The 21,867-nt window shown below is 46.4% G+C and overlaps 1 protein-coding gene across 8 annotated transcripts in view; it reads left to right on the top strand.

The window, feature by feature from the left end:
* Window positions 1-21,867, top strand: part of LOC144755958 (signal transducer and activator of transcription 5B) — a 1,707,375-nt gene that overhangs the window by 1,488,816 nt on the left and 196,692 nt on the right. For all 8 annotated transcript variants that reach the window (XM_078645393.1, XM_078645400.1, XM_078645396.1 and 5 more), the window contains 3 exons: window positions 3,104-3,196; window positions 5,856-6,062; window positions 6,556-6,650. In XM_078645393.1, the coding sequence (XP_078501519.1) occupies window positions 3,104-3,196; window positions 5,856-6,062; window positions 6,556-6,650 (395 nt within the window). The remainder of the gene's footprint in view (window positions 1-3,103; window positions 3,197-5,855; window positions 6,063-6,555; window positions 6,651-21,867) is intronic.

The following is a 21,867-nucleotide window of genomic DNA, read 5'->3' on the forward strand; positions in this document are numbered from 1 at the left end:
TGTTAGTTAAAATAACATTTTACATTTAAATAAAACACATAAATCTGCTAGTTATAGTTTGCTAAGCTAACTGGAACTTGTGCCTCATCCATGCTATGCTTATGGCCTCACAGATTGTATCACTCATTTATTTATTTATTTTTAAATAATTTTTATTGCAGATTTAGAAAACAGACAGTTGTACATACCTATGTGGCCGCCCCTCCCAAACTCCTTGCTCAATCTGTCCATCAGCCCCTTACACAGCCAGTATGCCCACATCCCGGAGGCCGAGCGGCGTCATTTAGATTGCGCTCAAACCTGATAGTAGCTTAGGGAAGCCAGGACCGTCACTCGGTCAAAAGATCTAGTATCTGCTTTTAACCCTGGAACCCCATTCCCCAATCCCATCCTGTACAACAATCCATGTCTAAGCTAAAATAGGAGGTCCTAACGTATGCCACTATTATGGTCCTACGGTCCCACCATTAACCTCTCTGTCCTTCCCGCATTCGCACTTGGGGGTATACCCCATGCGCGCTCAGTCCATCGTAAAGGTATCAAACACACTACGCAGAGCATCAGCTCATGCCATCTTCCTACGTCAGCACCCCTGTACAACAACATGGGATTCCTTGCCCTCTCATCCCACCTCCCCCATCCAACCTCAACTGGTGTGGGCCTAACTTGTACATAATACCTAGCAAAAGGAAGAGACCATCGTGACCTTATGCGTTGTATTGTGCATCTCAAGGAACTTCCTTTCACAACCCTTCAAGATTAGCCCACTTCAGTCTCTAAGCTATTTTTGAACGTCTGTGTTGAGTCTTGCCATTTCTAAGCTCTTTTCATTAGCCGTGCGGATTGCCTGCCTACGTCTAATAGTGCCTTCGCTACAGGCCCATTTGCACATCTCATTCGCCCATCTCTTACTCGAGGGGCCCTCCTTCGACTACCAGTGCCAGGTTATTTCCCTCTGGGCTAGCATAAGGCCCAAGTCAATAAATTTACTGGAGATCTTAGTTTTTTTTGTATGAGTAAACCAAAGCAGCAGGCAGGTCGCCATATCATATTCTACCTGCCTTTCTGTAGCCTCGCTCAGTAGCTCCCCCACCTCCGCCCAATAGTGTCCTAGCTTAGGGCAGTCCCCAACATGTGCTCTAACTTTACTGCATTATTTACAAAAAGGGGTGGTGATGGACAGAGTCTCTGAATTAAGCAGAGTACTCTCACCCAGTCAAGAGATCAGGGCTAGATCCAACACCGTTTTTTAGCTCATTGCACCATCCCAGTTTCAGAACCTGGCTGTATGCAAATTAGTCTGTCCCTGGCCCAGTGCATCATGGGAACAGGGCAGACCAGACTACAAAAGCCAATTCTTACACTGGGAAGGAAACAAGCTTCCGGGGACCGGTTTCTGCCATTTCAGGCGTCTTCGGCCCGGCTTGCTTGAATCCTGATGGTGCAATGAGCAAGGGACTCACATCTGAGTATACCCTTCCACGCTTAGGGTGGACAAAATTATTTACAAAAACTTTACTGCAGGCATCAGGCATCGAGGGCAAGCTGCATCTTGGACCTGGAAATACTTCTTGATTCTCCCTGGGGTAAGGTAGGCCCTATGTAGCACAAAAAAGTGCACTTGCTGGAAGCGAGCATTCCTGCTCCCTTTCCACGTCCTCTTCAGGATCTGGCCCCATGTCACGTCCGGTATGGGCTTCCCCATACTCACCTCCCACTTCTGCTTCAGTGCAGTAAGTGGTTCCAGTCCTACCTGCAACATTCGAGATTGTAAACAAGTGACCGCCTTAAAGGTGGCCGCCGCCATCACCACGTTTTGGCAGGCCATCGTGGTCTTAGGTTTCATTTGCCCTGATTTCCAATGCTTCTTTATCGCCGTTGTGACAGCCATGTATAATAGGAAACTCCCATCATGAAGACCAAACGGTTCTTGCACTGCTCGGAAGGGCAACAATTCACCCTCAGCGTATAGGTCCCCTAGTACTTGGAGCCCCATGTCTTCCCATTCCAGTAGCCGTGACCAATCCCCCCCATGTGGCAGGGCCGTCAGCATGCCCAGAGGGATTTTGGGCGCGTATGGGTGAACCACACCTGCCTTACGCTGGCTTCTATTCCAGCACAATCTTAGAGTTCTTTCCTCTGATGTTAACTCCTTTAACTCTAGTTTTTGTTGCATGACAATATAAGAAAGTACATGCCTCTGGATTCCTACCCCGCGGGTCTGTTCCGGGCCCCTGAACTCATTCGCAATATTCTGCGTGAGAACCTGCAGCTGCGCTGCTAAGTAGTAAAGTTCGAAGTTAGGGACAGCCAACCCCCGTCCAATTTCGGTCTCAGCAGCATATCCAGCGCCACTCGCCTCCTCCCATGTCCCCATATGAAATCTATTGTGAGCGTACGCAGTTCGCGGAAGAATTTTGGGGTTATCCACAGCGGCAGCGTACGGATATAGTAGAGTAGGCGAGGTAGGGCCACCATTTTTAACAGTGCCACTCTCCCCACCACTGATAACAGATTGTATCACTCATGATGTTCAATAGCATAATTTATAAGATTACTGTTAACGGCTCAAATGACATCATTGATGACAACACTGGGCATGGTGGGGGGCACTAGTTCAAGTTAGCTCAGTAAACTGGTGACATTTCAGTGGCTTTTTGAGCTAAAACGTTTTAACTGACATTTTCAACTAACTACAACAACAAGCTCACCTTTGGTTTTCTAATGTATTTGGTAAGTTGGATGTTCAGAGGCAGATTATTATACTTCAAGAGCTCTTTATTATGGGATCTTTCCCACTGTGGTTGTTTGTGGAAAATAAGAGAAGGATCCAAATTGTCTGAGAAGTAAAACATGTATTCTGTGGACCTAGACTAAAAGTTTATTTAACTTTTTGGCAACAATGTTAAACACCAATTTAGAGCAAGAGCCATATTGCAAAAGATATATCCTGCATTTTTCTTGGATTTTCATTTTGGATGTTCTATCTTGCTGAAAACCAGTAATATGGTGTAATTGATAGGACGAGTTAATACGTTTTGTTTTTGAACAAACCTGGTCTAAAAATACATGGTTTTGTCTTTGTTTTTTCCCCCTTCATCAGACGTTGTCACTACCAGTTGTAGTAATCGTTCACGGAAGCCAGGATAACAATGCCACAGCTACCGTATTATGGGACAACGCATTTTCTGAATCTGTGAGTAGAACACATTTAATAAGTTATTAAAATGTTGTATAAAATTGTGTCTTCCTTTTTGGAGCCGGGAATACCTTGGGGAGGATCATTTTTCCACCAGGTTTTGACCTAGTAAGAGAAGACACAGGATTTCAGAATAAATTGCTCTCCGAGGATGGTTTCCAACTTCCCCTGTGGATGATATTTAGACCTTTCAGAAGGTTGGAGCAAGGGCTCCAATACAATTAAACTTTCCTTAAAAGACTTAAAAGCCAGACGTCTGTTATCCTCAAAATACTTCAGTTAAGAGTAGTTCCACAGCCCTTGCTGCCTGTGGTGCCAGGAGGTTTGGATATAGCTCAGAAAAAATTGCTAACACCTACAATGATTAAGCAGCAGAGCAAGATCTGGACTTTCTACAAAAATAGCCCTAAGCCAGACCCCGTCGTTGTTACTTCAGTCAGAAGACAACATGCGTTAACTCCGGAAACCACTGAGCCTCCAGAAAAGGAAAGCAAGAATTGGAACTTCACAGGCCAAAGGGCGTGTGGTACCTCTCCAGTCCATCTTTAAAATGTGAATGCAACTGCTCTTTTGGGTTAATATCAAAGAGAAATTATGGACTGTATGAAGTATTTTGTTGATGGTCTGCCGAAACATCGCCAACACGATTACTTGGAATAGTTAAACAGTTAAACAACAGTTCGCGGATTTCTAACCAGATCATAAGTGCACCAGTAGACTGAGCATTATTGCCCTTCACCTCTTTTTGCCATGGTGTGGATTTCAGAAGATTATCCCTTTGCTTGTCGTCATTGAAACCAGATGCTCATTTGAAAATAGCCAATCTACCATTAACAGGTTCATCGTTATTTGGTCAAAATGCAGACGATGAAATACTCAAAAAAAAGAATGAGACAGGAACTGTGCATACAGTTGGCTTAGATGAGAAGAAAACATGGTTCATTCAAGTCAAGCCCAGGGAAAGCAGTTCTTACCTTGAAGAGAAGCCTACCATCACAAAGGACAAGTGGGTGCTAAGTCTCATGAATACTTTTTTAATTAATACATGATTCATCCATTTGTACCATCAAAACCAACAACAAAGCACCAATTCAAAATGCTAAGAAAAGAAACTTCTGTACTGCTTTCAAACAAGTCCATATAAATGGTTTCACAAAACCAAAAAGCTTAGGATGTGTGCTCAAGATATTTTTTAATAAAAAAGGAATATCCAAAAGCAGGATTCAGCCAATTCTAGATTTACATCTTAAACAGGAGAAATGTAGCATGTTGACATTATATCAAAGTATTCCTTATCAAAAACTTAACAATTTGATGTGTTTCACAGACCTTGAAGACACATACCTGTATATTCCGATAAATGTACACCACAGAAAATGTCGGAGGTTTATAACCGAACACCAGCATTACCAGTTCACACAGCTCTCTATTGGCACCACAAACAGTTTTAAAATGCATAATGGTAGTAGCAGATCACCTTACAAAACAGGGAATGTACATTTATCCTTATCTGCAGGATTGGTTTTTGAAGGCAAGCACCCAAAAAAAGGTGATGCACGATCACAAACAAACTTGCAGACTGTCAAACAACCTAGGTCTCCAAATAAATTATGAGAAGTGAGGCCTTACCCCACTTGAAAGACTCACATATGTAGGTGCAATTCAGGATACAGTAAAAGGTCAATTGTATCCTTTGGAGGAGAGAGTTACAAATTTGAAACAAAGCAATATGCTGATGAAGGTACTCAAATCAATTGGAAGGTTAAGATTGTTCCTTGGTTCTATGGTGTCTTATATCTTCAATGTATTCAGGCATGATTACACATGAGAGTAAGTATCTCCAAGGATGAATGTAGTCAGAAAAACAGCAACTGGAAAGATCACCTGACCCTATCAACTGAGCAACACAATCTCTAAGCTGGTGGTTCTCATAAAAATCTAATGCAGGGATTTCCTTTTCAAAAAGAGAAAACAAAACAAACAAGTGTCACAGATGCTTCTCTCATCGGATTGGGAGCCCACCTGGATCATCTTACCATTCCAGGTTGATGGACGAAGAAGGAACATAATTATCATATAAATCTATTGAACTTGAGAGCCATTCACCTTGCTCTAAAATCTTTCTTTCTGTCCATGAAACAACTTACACTGACTTCAATGAAGATTCCCATGATGCAGAACTAGGAGTACAAGTAAATAGCATGCCCTTCAATCATTGCTTCAGTCTTTCATTCATACTTTCAGTACCAGGACAAAACAGTTGAAGCAACCCGTTCTAGAGCTGATCTTCATGATCACTGGCATTCATGTTCTCTATCCATGCACAGCTTTACTTGCAGCACCCTTTAGCCTAGCTTCATAATAGCTCTGCCTTGGTTAACCTTTATTGCAACCTGCATCAAATATTCGCTACCGATGCAGGTCCTCCAATAGATTTTCCACACCATTCTTAACTTGAGCTGACATGCAACTCTGTTGCCTCAAATAAAACTGGACATGTGCCCTCACTCTTGGACTAACCTAAGACTCCCATACATATATACCTGTACACATTGGCTCCATATGTAACATACCTACTTCTTGAGACCTTGCCTTGAGTGTTAGCTCTCTTTATTACAGATGTACAAGCCAATTGTGATGCTCTTATCTTTTTCAGGGTCGTGTACCATTTGTAGTGCCAGATAAAGTGCTTTGGCCACAGTTATGTGAAGCTCTGAATATCAAATTTAAAGCCGAAGTGCAGAGTAATCGAGGATTGTCAGATGAAAACTTTGTGTTCCTGGCGCAGAAACTATTCAACAGCACTAGCAGTCATAAAGACGACTACAGCAACATGACCGTGTCTTGGTCACAATTCAACCGGGTAGGTCAGATGGCTTCTCCTAGATAAATGTGCTCCTTTTCATGCAGCAGGAATTATTCAGTTTCACATTGGTTTGTGAAAAATACATTTATATGTCTATACGATGTATGCAGAAGGCCAGTTAGAATTTGCGTCTTCTCTTCCTTATATTTTGCCATTAATATTCTTCTCTAAAATAATGATTTCTAATCTTGTTTATTCAGGGAAACCACTATGAACCAGGCAAAATTAAATCATAAATTAGGTTACTGATATGATGGATCTATATGATATCTTAGCTGCATGACCTAAAGCTTCCATATGCTATTTTTTGGGAGAAGGGTACTCTTGATCACTCTCTGTATTTCCATCAAGATGCATTAAAATAAATTACAATAACCAAATGATGCTAAGAGGAAAGTACAATAACTAATCCCCTATAATTTCTTATTTGGAACACGTTGCCTCTCAAGCACATGTGTCATGTGGCCACCTTACTTTTTTCTTTGTACAGGAAAATCTACCTGGATGGAATTACACTTTCTGGCAATGGTTTGACGGAGTTATGGAAGTGTTAAAAAAACACTTGAAACCACATTGGAATGATGGGTAAGAATCTTTATTACTTTTCCAGTTAAGCAGCAATGTCAAGTGTACACAGCCGGATTCTGACATATGCTATGTAATCCTTCCCATCCATTTTTATGCTACCTAGTTGTATCATTACATAGAACGCAGAGGTGCCATCACATTTGAAAACTGGCACCATTAGACGTTGACTAAGTGAGCTCATTTATGAGTTGAGTTTTAAATAAAACACTAATCTTGCTAAAGGTTATGCATGTGTTAGCTGTTTAGAAAAGGGGATCTCTAGTTGGCAGCGGCTTGCACCCTGTTCAAGTAGCTAAGATAACACCTGCTCACCCCCTTGGTAGCTTGGCACGAGCAGGCAGGCTTATCTCAGAGGCAATGTGTAAAGCATTTGTACAAAACACACACAGTAACACAGTGAAAACACTACAAGTGACCACCACACCAGTTTAGAAAAATAATTAATCTTTTTCCGGTTAAAACAAGACCAAAACTACAAAAATCCAACACACACAAGTAAAGATATCAGTTTTAAAAGGTTTACAATTGTTCAGTCCATGGAAAACTATAGATGCTTCACTTTGATCACAAAGTACCTGGATGCGTCAAAATCAAAAAAGCATTGGCATAGCCAATAGGTCTTGCCTTGGGGACTTATAAGTGTTTATCCTGCAAAATATCCATGGTGGAGCAACGTCAACTGTTGCACTTCTAAACACTTATAAGGTGCCAAAGGCGAGACCTATTGGCTATGCCAATGCTTGTTTTTTTATTCCTTATGCTAATGCCTCCTCTCTGCCATTCTTAAAAGAAGCATGGGTTTCTCTTTGGAGAACGGGCCATCGTTGGAGTAATTGGTGTTTATTAGGGACAACTATATGCAAGGAAAATGCACGCACAAAAACACACATAAAATGGAGCCAGTCAAAGGCCAGCTCAGCCTGACACTCAGCTGACTTCAATGTGTTTCTCAACTCGTTTTTTCGGCACGCAGTTAAATAACAATTTATTCAGATAGAATGCTATATATACAGCTTCTTCGACAGTCCTTTCATCAGCACAGTTTTTGCATTAAATACGATTTTCCATCTCTGCTCTTTGTGAGGGAGCCATCTGCGGAGGAATTATTATTATTTTTTTGCTAGAAAGGAGCACGGAATTATGATCGGTTTCCCGAACCCTTCATTTATCCCCGCTGAAGATAAAAGAGAAACCAATCATTCACAAAGGAAGGCGCCGGCAGAGAAACCATCCACAAAGGAAAAGCTCCGGCTCTTATTGCCCGCCACCTCCTGTAAATACATCTCCAGTCAAACGTACCTTCAAAGCATGAATAACGCTGCACTTTCTGTTCAAACCCTGCCAAAGTATTGCACATTCCACAAATGAAAAGTAAGCGATATAAAGCAAAAACAGTACTATTTATCAAAATCTCCTTTGTGACTCTTTTTCAGATTTGTTTTTACAGCATATTTTTACTGAACCAGCGTGTACAGCATGCATTTATTCCCGGCAACCATTAAAGTAAAATGTTCAAGCAAAAAATGTAGACGGCAGTGTGGGGTGTAACAGACCTCCCTGCAGCCACCACTGTGCGGGAGGGGACATTCTTCTGTACATAAAGGGGAGCTTCAATAAAGATAAACAAGCGAATGCGCCGAGGACCCTCAAAGTAAAGACGGGCTGGTACAAGTCCATGCTGTGTCCAGCTGAGGTGTCCACACACTATCCCTCCTGCCGCCGTCTGGCCCAGTGAGAGGCTAAGTGGAATGCCTTCCCGACACTGCGCAACTAGTCTGAGCGATAACAGCACTGCAGCGGAGACAAGTGCACCCCAGGAGCCATCTCGGAGCCACAACTAACTGTGCATGGAGGCAGTCTGCCTCCTCCGCTACCGTTGGAGTGCTGGGAGGGGGGGGGGAGGCGATGTGAGCAGTAGCAGCCAGCCGCATCAAAGTGAGAGACATAAGGGAGCTGCCCCATTTGGAAAAACAAGAAAAAACACGCTCGCGTGGCAGCAGGGGGGTGGGGGGATTCACTCGAGGGAGCGATAATTGCGACCAGATGGGCCGCGCGCTCCCGCGAGTGGATCTCCTGACGTACACGCGTTGCCATTGAAGGCAATGGAACGCAGCACGTGCTTGGCTAAAAAGCCTAAGTGCTAGGAAAAGGTTGTTTTCCTTTGCAGCGCATGCGCTGCGAAGGCTCGACCTAAAAACGAAAACAGGCGCAGGGGAGATGAGGTGCCGGAAAACAAAGCTATGTGTCGATTCCTTACTCTCAGGGAAGGTAACTCATCGTTTTTATACTGCCAGAGGTGGTGAGGCGTTGAGTCCTTGCTGCTTTGTGGAGGAAGTGATGCATCTATTTCTTGCTGTCAGGGGAGGTGATGTGTAGATTCCTTACTGCGAGGGTAGATGATTCATTGGACACACGGCCTTGGTTCCTTACTGCTGGGCAACATCGATGAACAACTTGGCACACAGGTGCGATGCCTTAAAAATCAAGACATGCTGGGTCAGTGCAGCAGCGCTGCCTCAATTTTCCATCGACGAGCAGGTGATGCGTCCATTCCTTCAGCCACAGAGCAGGGCCTGCATCGGAGTGGGTGTCGGAAACATGGTGCTCATGACTCGGGCTGTAGTGATTTTTCAGACCCACGGCAGGTGCTGCGTTGATTCTTAAATCGCTGCGATGCGTGGATTTTGCTTCTGGATGGTGGTGCTGCATCAGTAAAAACAGGCACTGGAGGGCGATGCGTGGATATTCTTCTCTTTTTTGTGGCAAAGCCACTTCCAAGGGCCCAGAACTGGAATTGGAATTGGCAGGTCAGAACTCCCAGCACAGGAGTTCAGTGGCTGCAGGTGAAGTCTTTGATGGACCTGAGACTTCTTAACAAGATGCAAGCACATACAAGCTCTTGGAGAACCTTGGTAAGCAGGATACAATAGCAAAGTTTCAGTCCGTTTACTGTTCAAGACAGGAGCAGCAGGCCAGCACAACACAGCAACAAGCAGAGTGGCAGTTCCCCTCCTATAGCTTCTCCAGCTCTTCTTGGCTGAATCTCCTCTTGGTCCAGAAGTGTTCTAAAACTATGTTGTCACAGCTCCAGTACTTATACCAGCTTCTGCCTTTGAAGTAGGCAAACATCAAATGATTGTCTTTGTAGTGCACAAGGCCCTGCCTTGCCCTGACCTGGCTCCAAAGCTACTGGGGAATGTAAATAGCATTGTGTGAGGACAGTTACAGCCCTATTCAGGTTTCAGTGACAACTCCTCCCATCACTCTAGCTCAGGAAGACCCATCAGCCTGGTGATGGGCCATCAGGATATGCAGGGTACACTTGAACTCCCTTTGTGTGACTGTCTAAAGTGAATGCACAACCAGCCCAACTGTCAGTCTAAACTAGACGTGGACTCCACAGGCCAGCAGAGACAATGGTAAAGCAAGAAAATGCCCACTATCTAAAATTGGCATTTTCAAACAGACAATTTGAAAACAAACTTCACAGAAAGATGTATTTTTAAATTGTGAGCTCAGGGAGCCCAACCTCCAAATCTCTATCTCTTCCCAATTGAAAGTTACATATGTAAGATGTCACAAGGCAGCTCCAAAGATAACTTATGCGAGAGCTAGTCTTTGCAGTAGTTAAAAGCAAAATTGGCAGTATTTCACTATCAGGACATATGAAATACACAGGTAGATGCCCTGCCTTTCACATACACTGCACCCTGCTGCCCATGGGGCTACCTTGGGCTTACCTTAGGGGTGCCTTATATGTAGTAAAAGGGAAGGTTTGGGACCTGGCAAGTTGGTCCACTTGCCAGGCATACATGGCAGTGTAAACCTACAGACACTGCAGTGTAAGTCCGAGACATGGTTGCAGGGCTACTCATGTGGGTGACTGCAGTGCTGCAGGCCCACTAGTAGCATTTAACTTTCAGGTCCTGGGCACACACAGTGCACTTTACTAGGGTCTTACCAGTAAATTAAACATGCCAATCATGGATAACCAATCATATTATACACAGGGAGCAATTGCACTTTAGCACTAATGAGCAGTTGTAAAGTGCCCAGAATTCTACAATAAACAAAACTAAATGCAGCACGCATTCAAAAACAGGAGGTCAGAAGCAAAAAAGTACAGGGGGAAAAACAAGTTAAAGATGCCAGGTCTAACATGAACCTCGAACTGGGCAGTCACAGGCTGCTCAGTTGCCCTCTATTTGAGTATTTCATTACATTTTTGTTGCACCTGTACTGTCCAGACCTTACATCATGTTAGACAGGAACTAGCTAAATAAATGCTAAATAAAAACATGGCAAAGGCACAGAGTAGCAGAACAAGGGATTTGTTAAATTTAATATGCCTGATTAAATGGCAAGAGTTTTTTTTGTTTTTTATGAAAGAACCTGAAATTAGGTTAATGGCATAACTCCAGCAAAGAATTCAGACATAAAATGATCCATGAAGATGTAGCTTCCAGATCAAGTCTTCTGATATTTTTGATGATGAGCAAGTTGGAACTAGAAGATCTTAAGATGCCTGTTGGAAAATATTTTTCTAGTGTGTTGGAAATGAAGTCCGGGCCTAATCTGTGCAAGCTATTAAAGGTAGTAATACATGTCTTTAATTGGATGCACTACTTTATGGGAAGCCAATGAAGATGCTTCAGTAATGGGGATGAGTAAGTCTTTCTGGGAAACCGGTAAATTAGACAAGCCGCCTAATTTTGAATGACCTGAAGTCTTTGAATTGTTCTATTAGGTATCACCCATATAAACCGAGTTGGCGTAATCCAACCTAGATATACTCACTGCCAACACAATTGCCTTTCTTGCTTCAAGAGAAAGGAGTGACAGTATTTTCCCTTAGTAATTTCAATAGACGTATGCATTTATAAGCAACTGCAGCAACTTGAGATTTTGTAGATAGATTGCTATCAGTTATCTCTCCTAGGCTTTTAGCTGATGATTTTAGCTCTGGAATCTGTCCTGATTCTTGTGGGCAATAATCTTTGGTCCACAGATTCCCTTTATTTTTTAAGACTATGATCTTCGTTTTATCTGTGTTCAACTTTAATTGATTTAAATTCATTCAATCTCTGACTAATCACAATAAATGTTGGAACTAAAGTTGCAAAGCAGACTCTACACCCAATTGAATTAATGCTTTGGAATCGTCAGAGTAAGTATAAAGCCTGCATCCTGTTGAGGCAACTTCTTGAATGAAAGGCTGAATGTAGACATTAAGACGATGAGGGGACATGGATGAGCCTTGAGCACGCCATACTCTATGGTTATGGCCTTGGCCGTGAAATTTGCCATGTTACCTGCCTGGTTGGGGTTAGCCAAAAGTGATTTGATCCAGCCCAGGCCACAACCTTGAAAGCTGGCCTCTTCCACCCGGTCAAGTAATATCTTATGGTCAACCATGTTGAATGCCGCTGACAGATCTACTTGGACTAAAGCCAAAGTCAGTCCGGACTGACTGAACCATCTTAGATCATCATTTACAGACAGAATTACTTTTTCTCCAGTGCCTTGGACGGAAGCCTGCCTGAAGAGAGTGGAGAAAATTCATAGAGTGCAAATGCCTTGGGCAGCATGATCTACTAAAATCTTGGTTGCATAAGGTTTTCGGCTTGTATTCTTTTAGTATGGTTGGATCATACCCCTGTTTTATTTAATAGGGGAATTACTACTGCATGTTTTAATGTAGCTATCACTGTGGCATAGGCTAGAGATTCATTTAACATGCTCCTCACAAACACCACCACCGCCATGTGGTATCCCAACCAGCAGGGACGTTTTGTGTCTGAGCTCCTGTGCAAAGAGGCTATTTGCCTTTGATGTGTGTCAGAGCATATCCCTGATCATGCGCCACCTGGCGGTATCAGGGATGAATAGCGAGGACAAGCTCAGCCAGTTGCGCCTTGCAGATCACAAATGGCAATTACACCTCGCATTGGCACATGGCATCTTTCAACAGTTGTGAGTGTGCTGGCTATTTCTTTTTGCCACTGCCAAGAACGTGCAGTGTCAATACTTTTCTCTCTGGGAGAAGTGGCCAGGATGGTGCAAGGGACACCTGCCCCACCTAAGTCATCCTAGTGGCTTTAGATTGGGCCAGAAGAGTGTAGTACCCAGGACTTATGGGTTCCCAATCAGGTTTCCACGGGGGAAGAATCTTCATTAGCAGCATCAGGGCAGGGTTCTCCACCCAGGTCTACACAATCTGCATCTCCATGCATGGAGATTGAGTGGTGAAAGTTGACCATGTTCAATCTGCCTCTTGAGGTCATCACTGTTATCCTTGCTGAGCAGGCTGCATTTATGCCGGGCGCTGAGACAAATTTGTGGCCTTGTGTAGAGTCCGCAACACAGACCGTTACAAGTCAAATAGCCTGATGTTCTATTGTTTGTTTTGCCTTTGGCACAGTAAGGGCTTCAGTTGTGACTCTTAAAGGTTATTTATCAGTGATTTTGGCATTTCTGTGTTTGCTGACTAGCTGTCCTTGTTTAAATCACCTGTTGTGATGAGGTTTATAAAAGGTTTGAGAAACCTGTTTCCTCCTAAACCCTTGGTGATACCACAGTGGGATCTCAGTTAGATCTTGGCTTTCCTCATGTACTCTCTTCAAGCCTATGGATGGCTGCTTTTTCTGAGTCTAAAGACGTGTTTTCCTCCTTGCGAATACTGCAGCTCATCGCATGTGTGAGCTTCAGGTTCTCTTGGTGCAGCCGCCCTACACCTCTGTTTTGCAAACAAACTGGTGAGGAGGACAAGGGGGACCTTTATGCCAAAAGTTGTGACTCCTTTTCCTGTTTGGCAATCCACCACACTCCCAATATTCTTTGCCCCAACTCACCCCTCATCGGCTGGACTCTAAAAGAGCCTGGAGCTTTTACATCGATGGCTCCAAAGACGATCAGCTTTTGTGGTGTTCTCGCGGAGAAAGAAAAGTAAGGCGGAGCAGGAAAAGTCTTTGTCAAGTTTGATATTCCTCTGCATTAATATCTGCTATTAAAGCTTCCAGATTTAGTCTGGCGCCTTTGGCTATTCTAAAGGAGAGGAATCTGTGGTTAGATAGCATGTCCACCATAAAGAGCATTACCAAAGCGGAAGAGTTAATTTATAGAAGAATGGTTGAGAATGGTGAGCCTGAGAAGTCTGATATAATTAAAAGAAGGAGAAATAAAAAGTAGAGCAATTGAGTGAAATAGTTCAAGTACGCAACAAAGTGAGACAGAAAATCAAGCATTAGAATACAGTGGGGAAGTCCAATTGTAAAATTTCAAAACAAAATATTCTGATCAGCACAATAAAGAGTTTGTTTCAAAGGAAATAAGATTAGCAAAAGTGAAGAAAAATAATAAAGACCATATAGAGAAAATTCTTACAGTAAAACTTTAATGCAGAAAGGCTACTAATAAACACATTTCATATCACGTCTGGTACATTGGGTTTGAATCTGGACCCCTACCCACTGTGGCCACCCATATATGTAATGATCTTTTATCCTGTCACGTTGCACTAATCTTGTGCATAGAATCCAGCTAAAGCGATGTTCTTTTCCAATTCTAGAAAGGGGTGGTTAGATAAACTTAGCGCTCACTCACCTTGCACAAATATCTGCCCTGATGCTACTAATCTAGCAGTGCTCTAAGAGCGCCGGTTTTTCGGGGTGTTCTCACCCGGTACTACTCTACATGATTTGGGATTTTGCCTCTGATAGAGACGTCTAGCCGCAGATTCCTTAACTTAAAATATCCCCAGGCGTCAGACTGGATCCGGAAAACTTGCGCAGCAGCACCCCTGCGCGCCGATTGACGGCGACACACGACTCGGCCCTGACGTCGTCCACGGACATGACGTCAGCCAGGCCATATATGCCCTCCCGGCGCGCTGACGTCAGTTGTCTCCTTTTCCGCGTCCCAACGCGGTATACTGCAAAACCAGCAGTTCCTTGGCCTGGTTTTTAGGCCTTTTCAACACCTTCTGTGTTGCCAGAACAGTGTGCAATGCCTTCGGGTTTTAAGTCTTGTGAAGCCTGTGCGCGTGAGATGTCTTGCACTAACCCGCACCTCATCTGTATGTGGTGCCTCGGCGTGCAGCGCGACTCCAATGACGACTCTTCCTTGTCAAGACGTTGATGCTTCTATGGATTCCCTGGGTCAGGGACCCATGGTGCAAGTGCCTTGTGTTGCCTGGCCTTCGGGTCAGTCTCCAGCTTCTCCACTTATGTTGTCGCGTGGACCGCTTAGTCTCCAACTGTCTCCTACCGATGGTTTATTATCGCCTAACCAGATGGCAACTGAAGCTAGTGGTGCTAATGCACGTGCTATTCACAGGGCGGCTGCTATTCTTGGTTTTCAACCTCATGGGGTCCCTCTGCTTTCAGATCCTTTACTGGATTTGCGCCATATTCAGCCCATAGTTGTGGAGCCTTTGCTGCCATTTGGCCGCTCTTTATTTGACATTTTGTGTGGTACATGGACAAGGCTCTTTTCTGGTGACCCTGTTGATCGAGCTATTGCTCGTCGGCACCGTCCTGCTCCGGGTGTTTCACTCTGCCTGTCCACTCACGAACTGCTCAAGGACTTGTGGTTCAGGCGGCCTTTGGACGCGTGTACTCACCAGCTTTTTGCTTCTACCAGTGCTGGTAGCCACGCTTTAAATACTGCATGTGTGTTCGTGCGTGCATCCTTGACCCTTTGGGACTTGGTCGAGAACCTTCTCCCCAGAGGAGCTGCGATCTCAGTTGCTTCAGCTTCTGCTTGATGGCAGGGAAATGGCGCAGTTTTCACTCCGTTCTTACCTTGATGCCACTGACTCTGTGGGGCGAGCTCTTGCTCGGTCTGTGGCTTTGCGCCGCCATGCATGGCTGCCCTCAGAGATCTACCGTTTAATGGTGTGGACTTTTGATTGCCATGCAGGTTCAGCAGTCTTCCAGCTGTTGTCCGGGTTGCTATAACTTTTGCACAAATCTCTGCCTTATTTTGCTACACCTCTATAACGCACGGGTACAGTAGGTTTCACGTTTGATGTCCGTGGCTGTTAAATGTTCAGCCGTATGTCTGGTTTGGTCTTCTTTTCAGTCCTCTGACTGTGTGTTTTGCCCAAGAGGATCCCCTTATCAGGTGTTCACACTTACCCTATGTGAGGTATATGCTGGTACTAGGTGACAGCCTTTGCCTTGGTACGCTCCTATGGAGTATTCCTTGCAGACATCCTTCGGGGAGTGTCTCTCTGTCTTTTCTCCTGCGATCCTAGTGTTACCATCGCTCTATCACACTTAGGGTGCCTTTGGTCCCTCTTGTCTGTAGTGCTTCTATCCTTGCTTTACTGCTCACACCTTCTCCGCCGCTGTAAAGCAATGCTTAGTGCTATTAGTACGGACTTGGGCACGTAGTCCTTATTGGGCTCGTCCTCCAAAGTCCGAGATTAGCATTTATATCTCTGCTGTATGTGGCCTCTTTTTCTCGCCGCTTCTCCTACAGATTTCTTTCCACATTCCCTGCTGCCCCGCACAGGTGTTTCTACACTTCTGCCTGGATCTTACTGTGATCTTTCATGGGGCGTATTTCTATGGAATACTTGCTTCTTGTGGTCCAGGGCACTTACATTGATCCTCACTGTTTCCACTATCGTGCCTGGTTCTCTCCCACCTAGCTTGCAGGGGACCGTGGTTCCTCCCGGGCTAGGGGAGGATGTTGCTTATTACCTTATCTAATATCTTTCTTTCTCTTCTGGATCTGCTCTGTCTTGCACAGAGGTTGCATGTGGGTTCTTTCCTTCATGCGGTGTCCGGGGTCACTTTTGGGCCATTGCCCTCTTCATGTCATGCACATCTGAGCTGCTCATGTTGCCCTGCAGGACGTCTTACCCTTCTTTGTGTGGTCCCAACGTCCACACTATGTGCTTAGGTGCCTTCCGGTATGCTTAGATATCTTACAGTGTCGCTCCTAATTTGATGCTAGGCTTATGACTAAGCAGTTCAAATAAAAATAAAAATAGCAGCACACACATGGGTGCATATATATTCAGAGACAACGCCCGCCCGTCCTCCGCGTTCTGCGCGGACCTTTTTTAGGATGGGCTTTCTATACCCGCCCCCTCTAGGTGGCTTTCCCTTCGGCAGGGTGACATTTCTTTCCATTCCGACACAGAATGCTTCATCTATTTTCATTGCTACTCAGCTCATTCTTCGGATTGGACTGTATGCTCATGTCATGTGTTCTTTCCAGCACTCGGCCTGGATTGTGTAGTGTGAAAACTTTCATGCGTTTTCCCCACCCCGCTCTCCCCTTCGCCTTGGGGTCTTTTACCATCCCGGTGACCCATCGGTTCAAGTCTATTGTCCCTGCCACATTCTATGGGTCTCTTGGGGTTACTACGTCTCTCTCTGGTGACGTCTTGTGGTGAATTATCCTTAACGCTGTGTTCCAGACTTTTTGTCCTTCACGGTTATACATTGTGGACGTGAACTTGCTGTCGTCTGCCAGACTGTTTTTTCACATCCTCATCTCCCTCTAAAGGTGATTTGGCCTTCATGCCCCCTGGCCCCTAGCCCCGACTACTCGCACGCAGCTTGAGCACCTAGGCCTGGAACACGCTCGAGACAACTTTCCCGAGCTTAACACCTGCACGGCCTCTGCTCCTCTTCAACCCGCCCCTCACTCCCCCCCCCGCTCATTACCCCCCAGTTTCGAGCTCAAAGTGAGCTGCCTTAACACCCGCTCACTAGCTAAACATCAATCGGAAATCTATCATCTGTTAGATACCGACAGGCCCGACATACTGTTTTTAACTGAAAGCTGGCTGCACGACGGATCCTCCCCCGATATCCTGGCTGCCATCCCGCCTGGCTACTACATCCTCCAAGCCAACAGGGCCTCCGGCAAACCCGGGGGGGAGTGGCAGCGATCATTAAGCTCCCTATTAGATTTTCCATCCTCACCGTACCTTCTATTACCCAGGTCGACTGCCTTGCACTTAGACTGGAATCCTCAGTATCACCCCTTACTTGTGTTTTAGTCTACCGCCCTCCTCAGTCCATGCCCGATTTCCCATCCATGTTCGGAGATCTCTTATCTCAGATAGTTATTAACAACTCTAAAACTCTAGTCCTCGGAGGCTTTAACTACTGGCCCCAGGATGAGAAGGAAAGCGCCTGTTCGGCGGCCTTCTCCGACCTACTTCGTAGCTTGAACTGCTGCCAACATGTGAATACTGCCATGCATTCAAAAGGCCACACACTGGACCCGGTCTGGACCTCCAACCTTGAGATCTCGGCCCCCCTCATATTGCCGTGTGTATGGTCCGATCACTCCTTTATCTCCTTTTCCCGCTAAGTTCCTACCTGCCCCAGCAGGTCCCTGGTAACCAATTTCTCTGCCCGAAATTGGAATAAAGCCGACATCAGCCAATTCATCGACCTACTCAGTACCTCCCTCCCCCTGAATCCGACTCAATAGACACTCAAGCCTCAAATCTTAGTCACTGGCTTAAATCCGCCAGTGACGTGGTCGCCCCCCTCAAACGGGTTAAAATCAAACGCCCTCACGACGCTCACAAATGGTTCACCGAGGACCTTAAAGTTTTAAAACTCGGTCTTAGACAGGCCGAGCGCCGCTGGCGCAAAAATTATGCCCCCGAAACTAGGCTAGAGTTCTTAACCCTATTTAAAGGGTATAAGCCCTCTATAGCGCTAGCTAAAACCACATACTTTTCCAACAAAATTGTGGAGTCCGCTAACAAATCAAAAAACATCTTTTCGATTGTGGAGGAGCTATCTCACCCGGACAGGGTCTCCATTAAACCTCTCCCTTCCCAGGGGCTCTGTGATTCTCTCAATCATTTCTTCGTTGAGAAGATCGCAAAAATTAAAAACAGCATCTTGGTGCTGCCTTCACCTGATTCCTCTGGGTCCCCCGCTAACCCTCACGCTGACCCCCTTAACCCCCACTCCCTCACTCAAATTCCTCTCATCTCGGAGGCGGATTTCCCCGCACTCCTTAGCAAAGTAACATCCGGCTCTCCTACCGACTGTTGTCCTCCCAAGATCCTATGCGAGGTCTTTACTGCCTGCCCTGCCCCCCCTTGACACTCCTGAACAACTCCCTCACTCTCGGCCTAGTCCCTAGTACCTTTAAGACTGCCGAGGTAGTGCCTATCTTAAAAAAACCGACAGCTGACCCCACAATCATGAGCAATTTTCGCCCCATCTCCCTTCTCCCTTACCTCAGTAAGGTGCTCGAGACCCATGTTACTAACATCTTGTGCTCGTTTGTCGAGCAGTCTCACTTTCTGCGAGTGGACACTGTCCTGTCCGGTTGCTCCCTTCGCCCTCTGCCTCCCCCAGACGCTGAATTCACTGCTGGCTGCATTCGCTCCTGCCTACCTGCCTGCCTGCCTGCCTGCTGCTTAAGCGCACTCAGCGCTCGGTATCGTCTTTGTGCAGATTTCATTTATTTATTTCATTGTCTTTCTCTGGATTGTACTCGGCGCTCGCTAGTACTTGCCTGCTGACACTATATAGAGGTCCTTCTGCGCACTACTGCTGATTTGTAAGATAAGAGACGATTGTAGAGTGCATTTTCACTGTTTACCTACTTTGTAGCTGTGTTTACCCTCGGCAGCCCGTGGCTCCTCCCAGATCCCGCCTCCCAGCCGCCCCTCCCACGCTCCACCCCCTCCACCATCCATTTATGGCCAATGCCCCCACGCGCAGCGTCCACGCGCTACGGCCTCGCCGAAGGTGCGCCAAAGGTAAGCCCGTCTACGCCCGTCCGCGCCTGGACCGCGCCCAGCGCCAGACCCCCTGCCCCTCGCGCTGCCCAGCCCCCCCGCGTCACCTACGATGCCGCCACCCTCCTAGCCCTTAACCCCGGTCGCGCCCCCAACTGCGTCCAAGCCGCTCCTGGACGCACCCATGGACCGTTCTCCTGCTTCTCCTGCAAATTCAGCGGCACCGACAACATCTCCGCTACGACCACACCACAGATTCCCGACCCCAACCACCTAGAATGCATCCTTCTCAACACCCGCTCGGTCCACAGGCACGCCATTGACCTTTGGAACCTACTAGACACCATCTCTCCTGACGTCGCCTTCCTAACGGAAACATGGATGAACGCTTCCTCCGCCCCTGACATCGCCATCGCTATCCCTGACGATTATAAGATCACACGCAAGGACCGCACCGACCATACAGGAGGTGGAATCGCTATCGTCCATAAGAAAACAATCCGCATCTCAACCAGCTCTGATGCCAACCTCGCCAACTCCGAACACCTTCACTTCCAGATCCACATCGACCCCAAGACCACACTCAGAGGCACCCTCCTCTACAGACCACCAGGACCCCGCGCAAAATTCAGTGAAGACATCACGGACTTCATCACCCCACACGCGCTCCCCTCCAAAGACTACATCCTTCTGGGAGACCTCAACTTCCACCTTGAAAAGATCAACGACCGCAACACCGCCACCCTCTTAGACAACCTCGCCAACCTCGGACTTAAACAACTGGTCACTTCCCCCACCCACATCGCAGGTCACACTCTCGACCCCATCTTCACCTCCAGCAACCATGTCTCCTTCAGCCACACTTCAGATCTCCTCTGGACTGACCACAGCTGCGTTCACTTCACCTACAACAAGCCGAAACCCATCATCCACCTCCAACCAACTCTACAAAGAAACTGGAACAAAATCACCACAGACCAGATCTCCACATCGCTCCTTCAAACCTCCCCAGCCCTCTCCTCTAACGCCAACGAAGCCGCCGCCAACCTCACCCTATGGTTATCCAACACCGCCGACACCTTAGCACCACTGAAAAAACGGCAAAGCAAACCAGGCAGCAAGAAGGCCTCATGGTTCAACGATGATCTTAAGAAATCCAAGAAACTCTGCCGCTCCCTTGAAAAGGCCTGGAAAAAAGACCCAACCACCAGCACCAAGGACGCCTTCAAAAGCGCCACCCGCACTCACCACCAACTGATCCGAAAAGCCAAGAAAACAGCATTCAAGGATCGACTTGACAACAACGCCCACAACAGCAAGGAACTTTTCAACATCGTCAAGGAATTTTCCAACCCCTCGGCCAACTCCAACGACATCACCCCCTCTCAAACCCTCTGCGACTCCCTAGCCTCTTTTTTCCACAACAAGATTGCAGACATCCACAACAGCTTTGACAACCAACCCGAAAACCAACCCACCCTACCAGCTGCCGACCATCTTCCCCCCGTGAACACCCTGAACGCCTGGAACCCAATCTCCACTGAGGACACCATCCGCCTGATGAATTCCATCCACTCTGGATCCCCCACGGACCCATGCCCTCACCACATCTTCAACAAAGCAGACTCCGTCATAGCACCTCACCTCCGAGACGTCATCAACTGCTCCTTCAACTCCGCTACCTTCCCAGAAGATTGGAAACACGCTGAACTCACCGCCCTTCTGAAAAAACCAACAGCAGACCCCACCGAACTCAAAAACTACCGCCCCATCTCGCTTCTTCCATTCCCGGCCAAAGTCATAGAGAAAGCTGTCAACAACCAGCTCGCCGCCTTCCTCGAAGCCAACAAATCACTCGACCCCTCACAATCTGGCTTCCGAGCCAAACACAGCACTGAGACCGCCCTCATCGCAGCAACAGACGACATTCGAACTCTACTGGACAATGGAGACACAGTCGCCCTCATCCTCCTCGACCTCTCTGCAGCCTTCGACACAGTCTGCCACAGCACCCTTTTACAACGCCTCAGAAACATCGGAATCCAAGGAAAGGCACTGGAATGGATCACCTCGTTCCTCACCGGAAGAACCCAGAGAGTCCGCCTCCCACCATTCAAGTCCGAGGCCTCTGAAATCATCTGCGGCGTACCACAAGGATCCTCACTCAGTCCCACCCTCTTCAACGTATACATGAGCCCCCTCGCAGCCATCGCCCGCCAACACAACCTCAACATCATCTCGTACGCGGATGACACTCAACTGATCCTTTCTCTCACCAAGGACCCCAGCACCGCTAAAACTAACCTACACGAAGGAATGAAAGAAGTCGCCGAATGGATGAAACAAAGCCGTCTGAAACTGAACTCAGACAAAACAGAAGTCCTCATCTTAGGTAAATCCCCCTCTGCATGGGACGACTCCTGGTGGCCGGAAGCCCTCGGAAATGCACCCATCCCGACAGACCACGCACGAAACCTTGGC

This window comes from Lissotriton helveticus, chromosome 5_1, assembly GCF_964261635.1.
Source record: "Lissotriton helveticus chromosome 5_1, aLisHel1.1, whole genome shotgun sequence".
Lineage (NCBI taxonomy): Eukaryota > Metazoa > Chordata > Amphibia > Caudata > Salamandridae > Lissotriton > Lissotriton helveticus.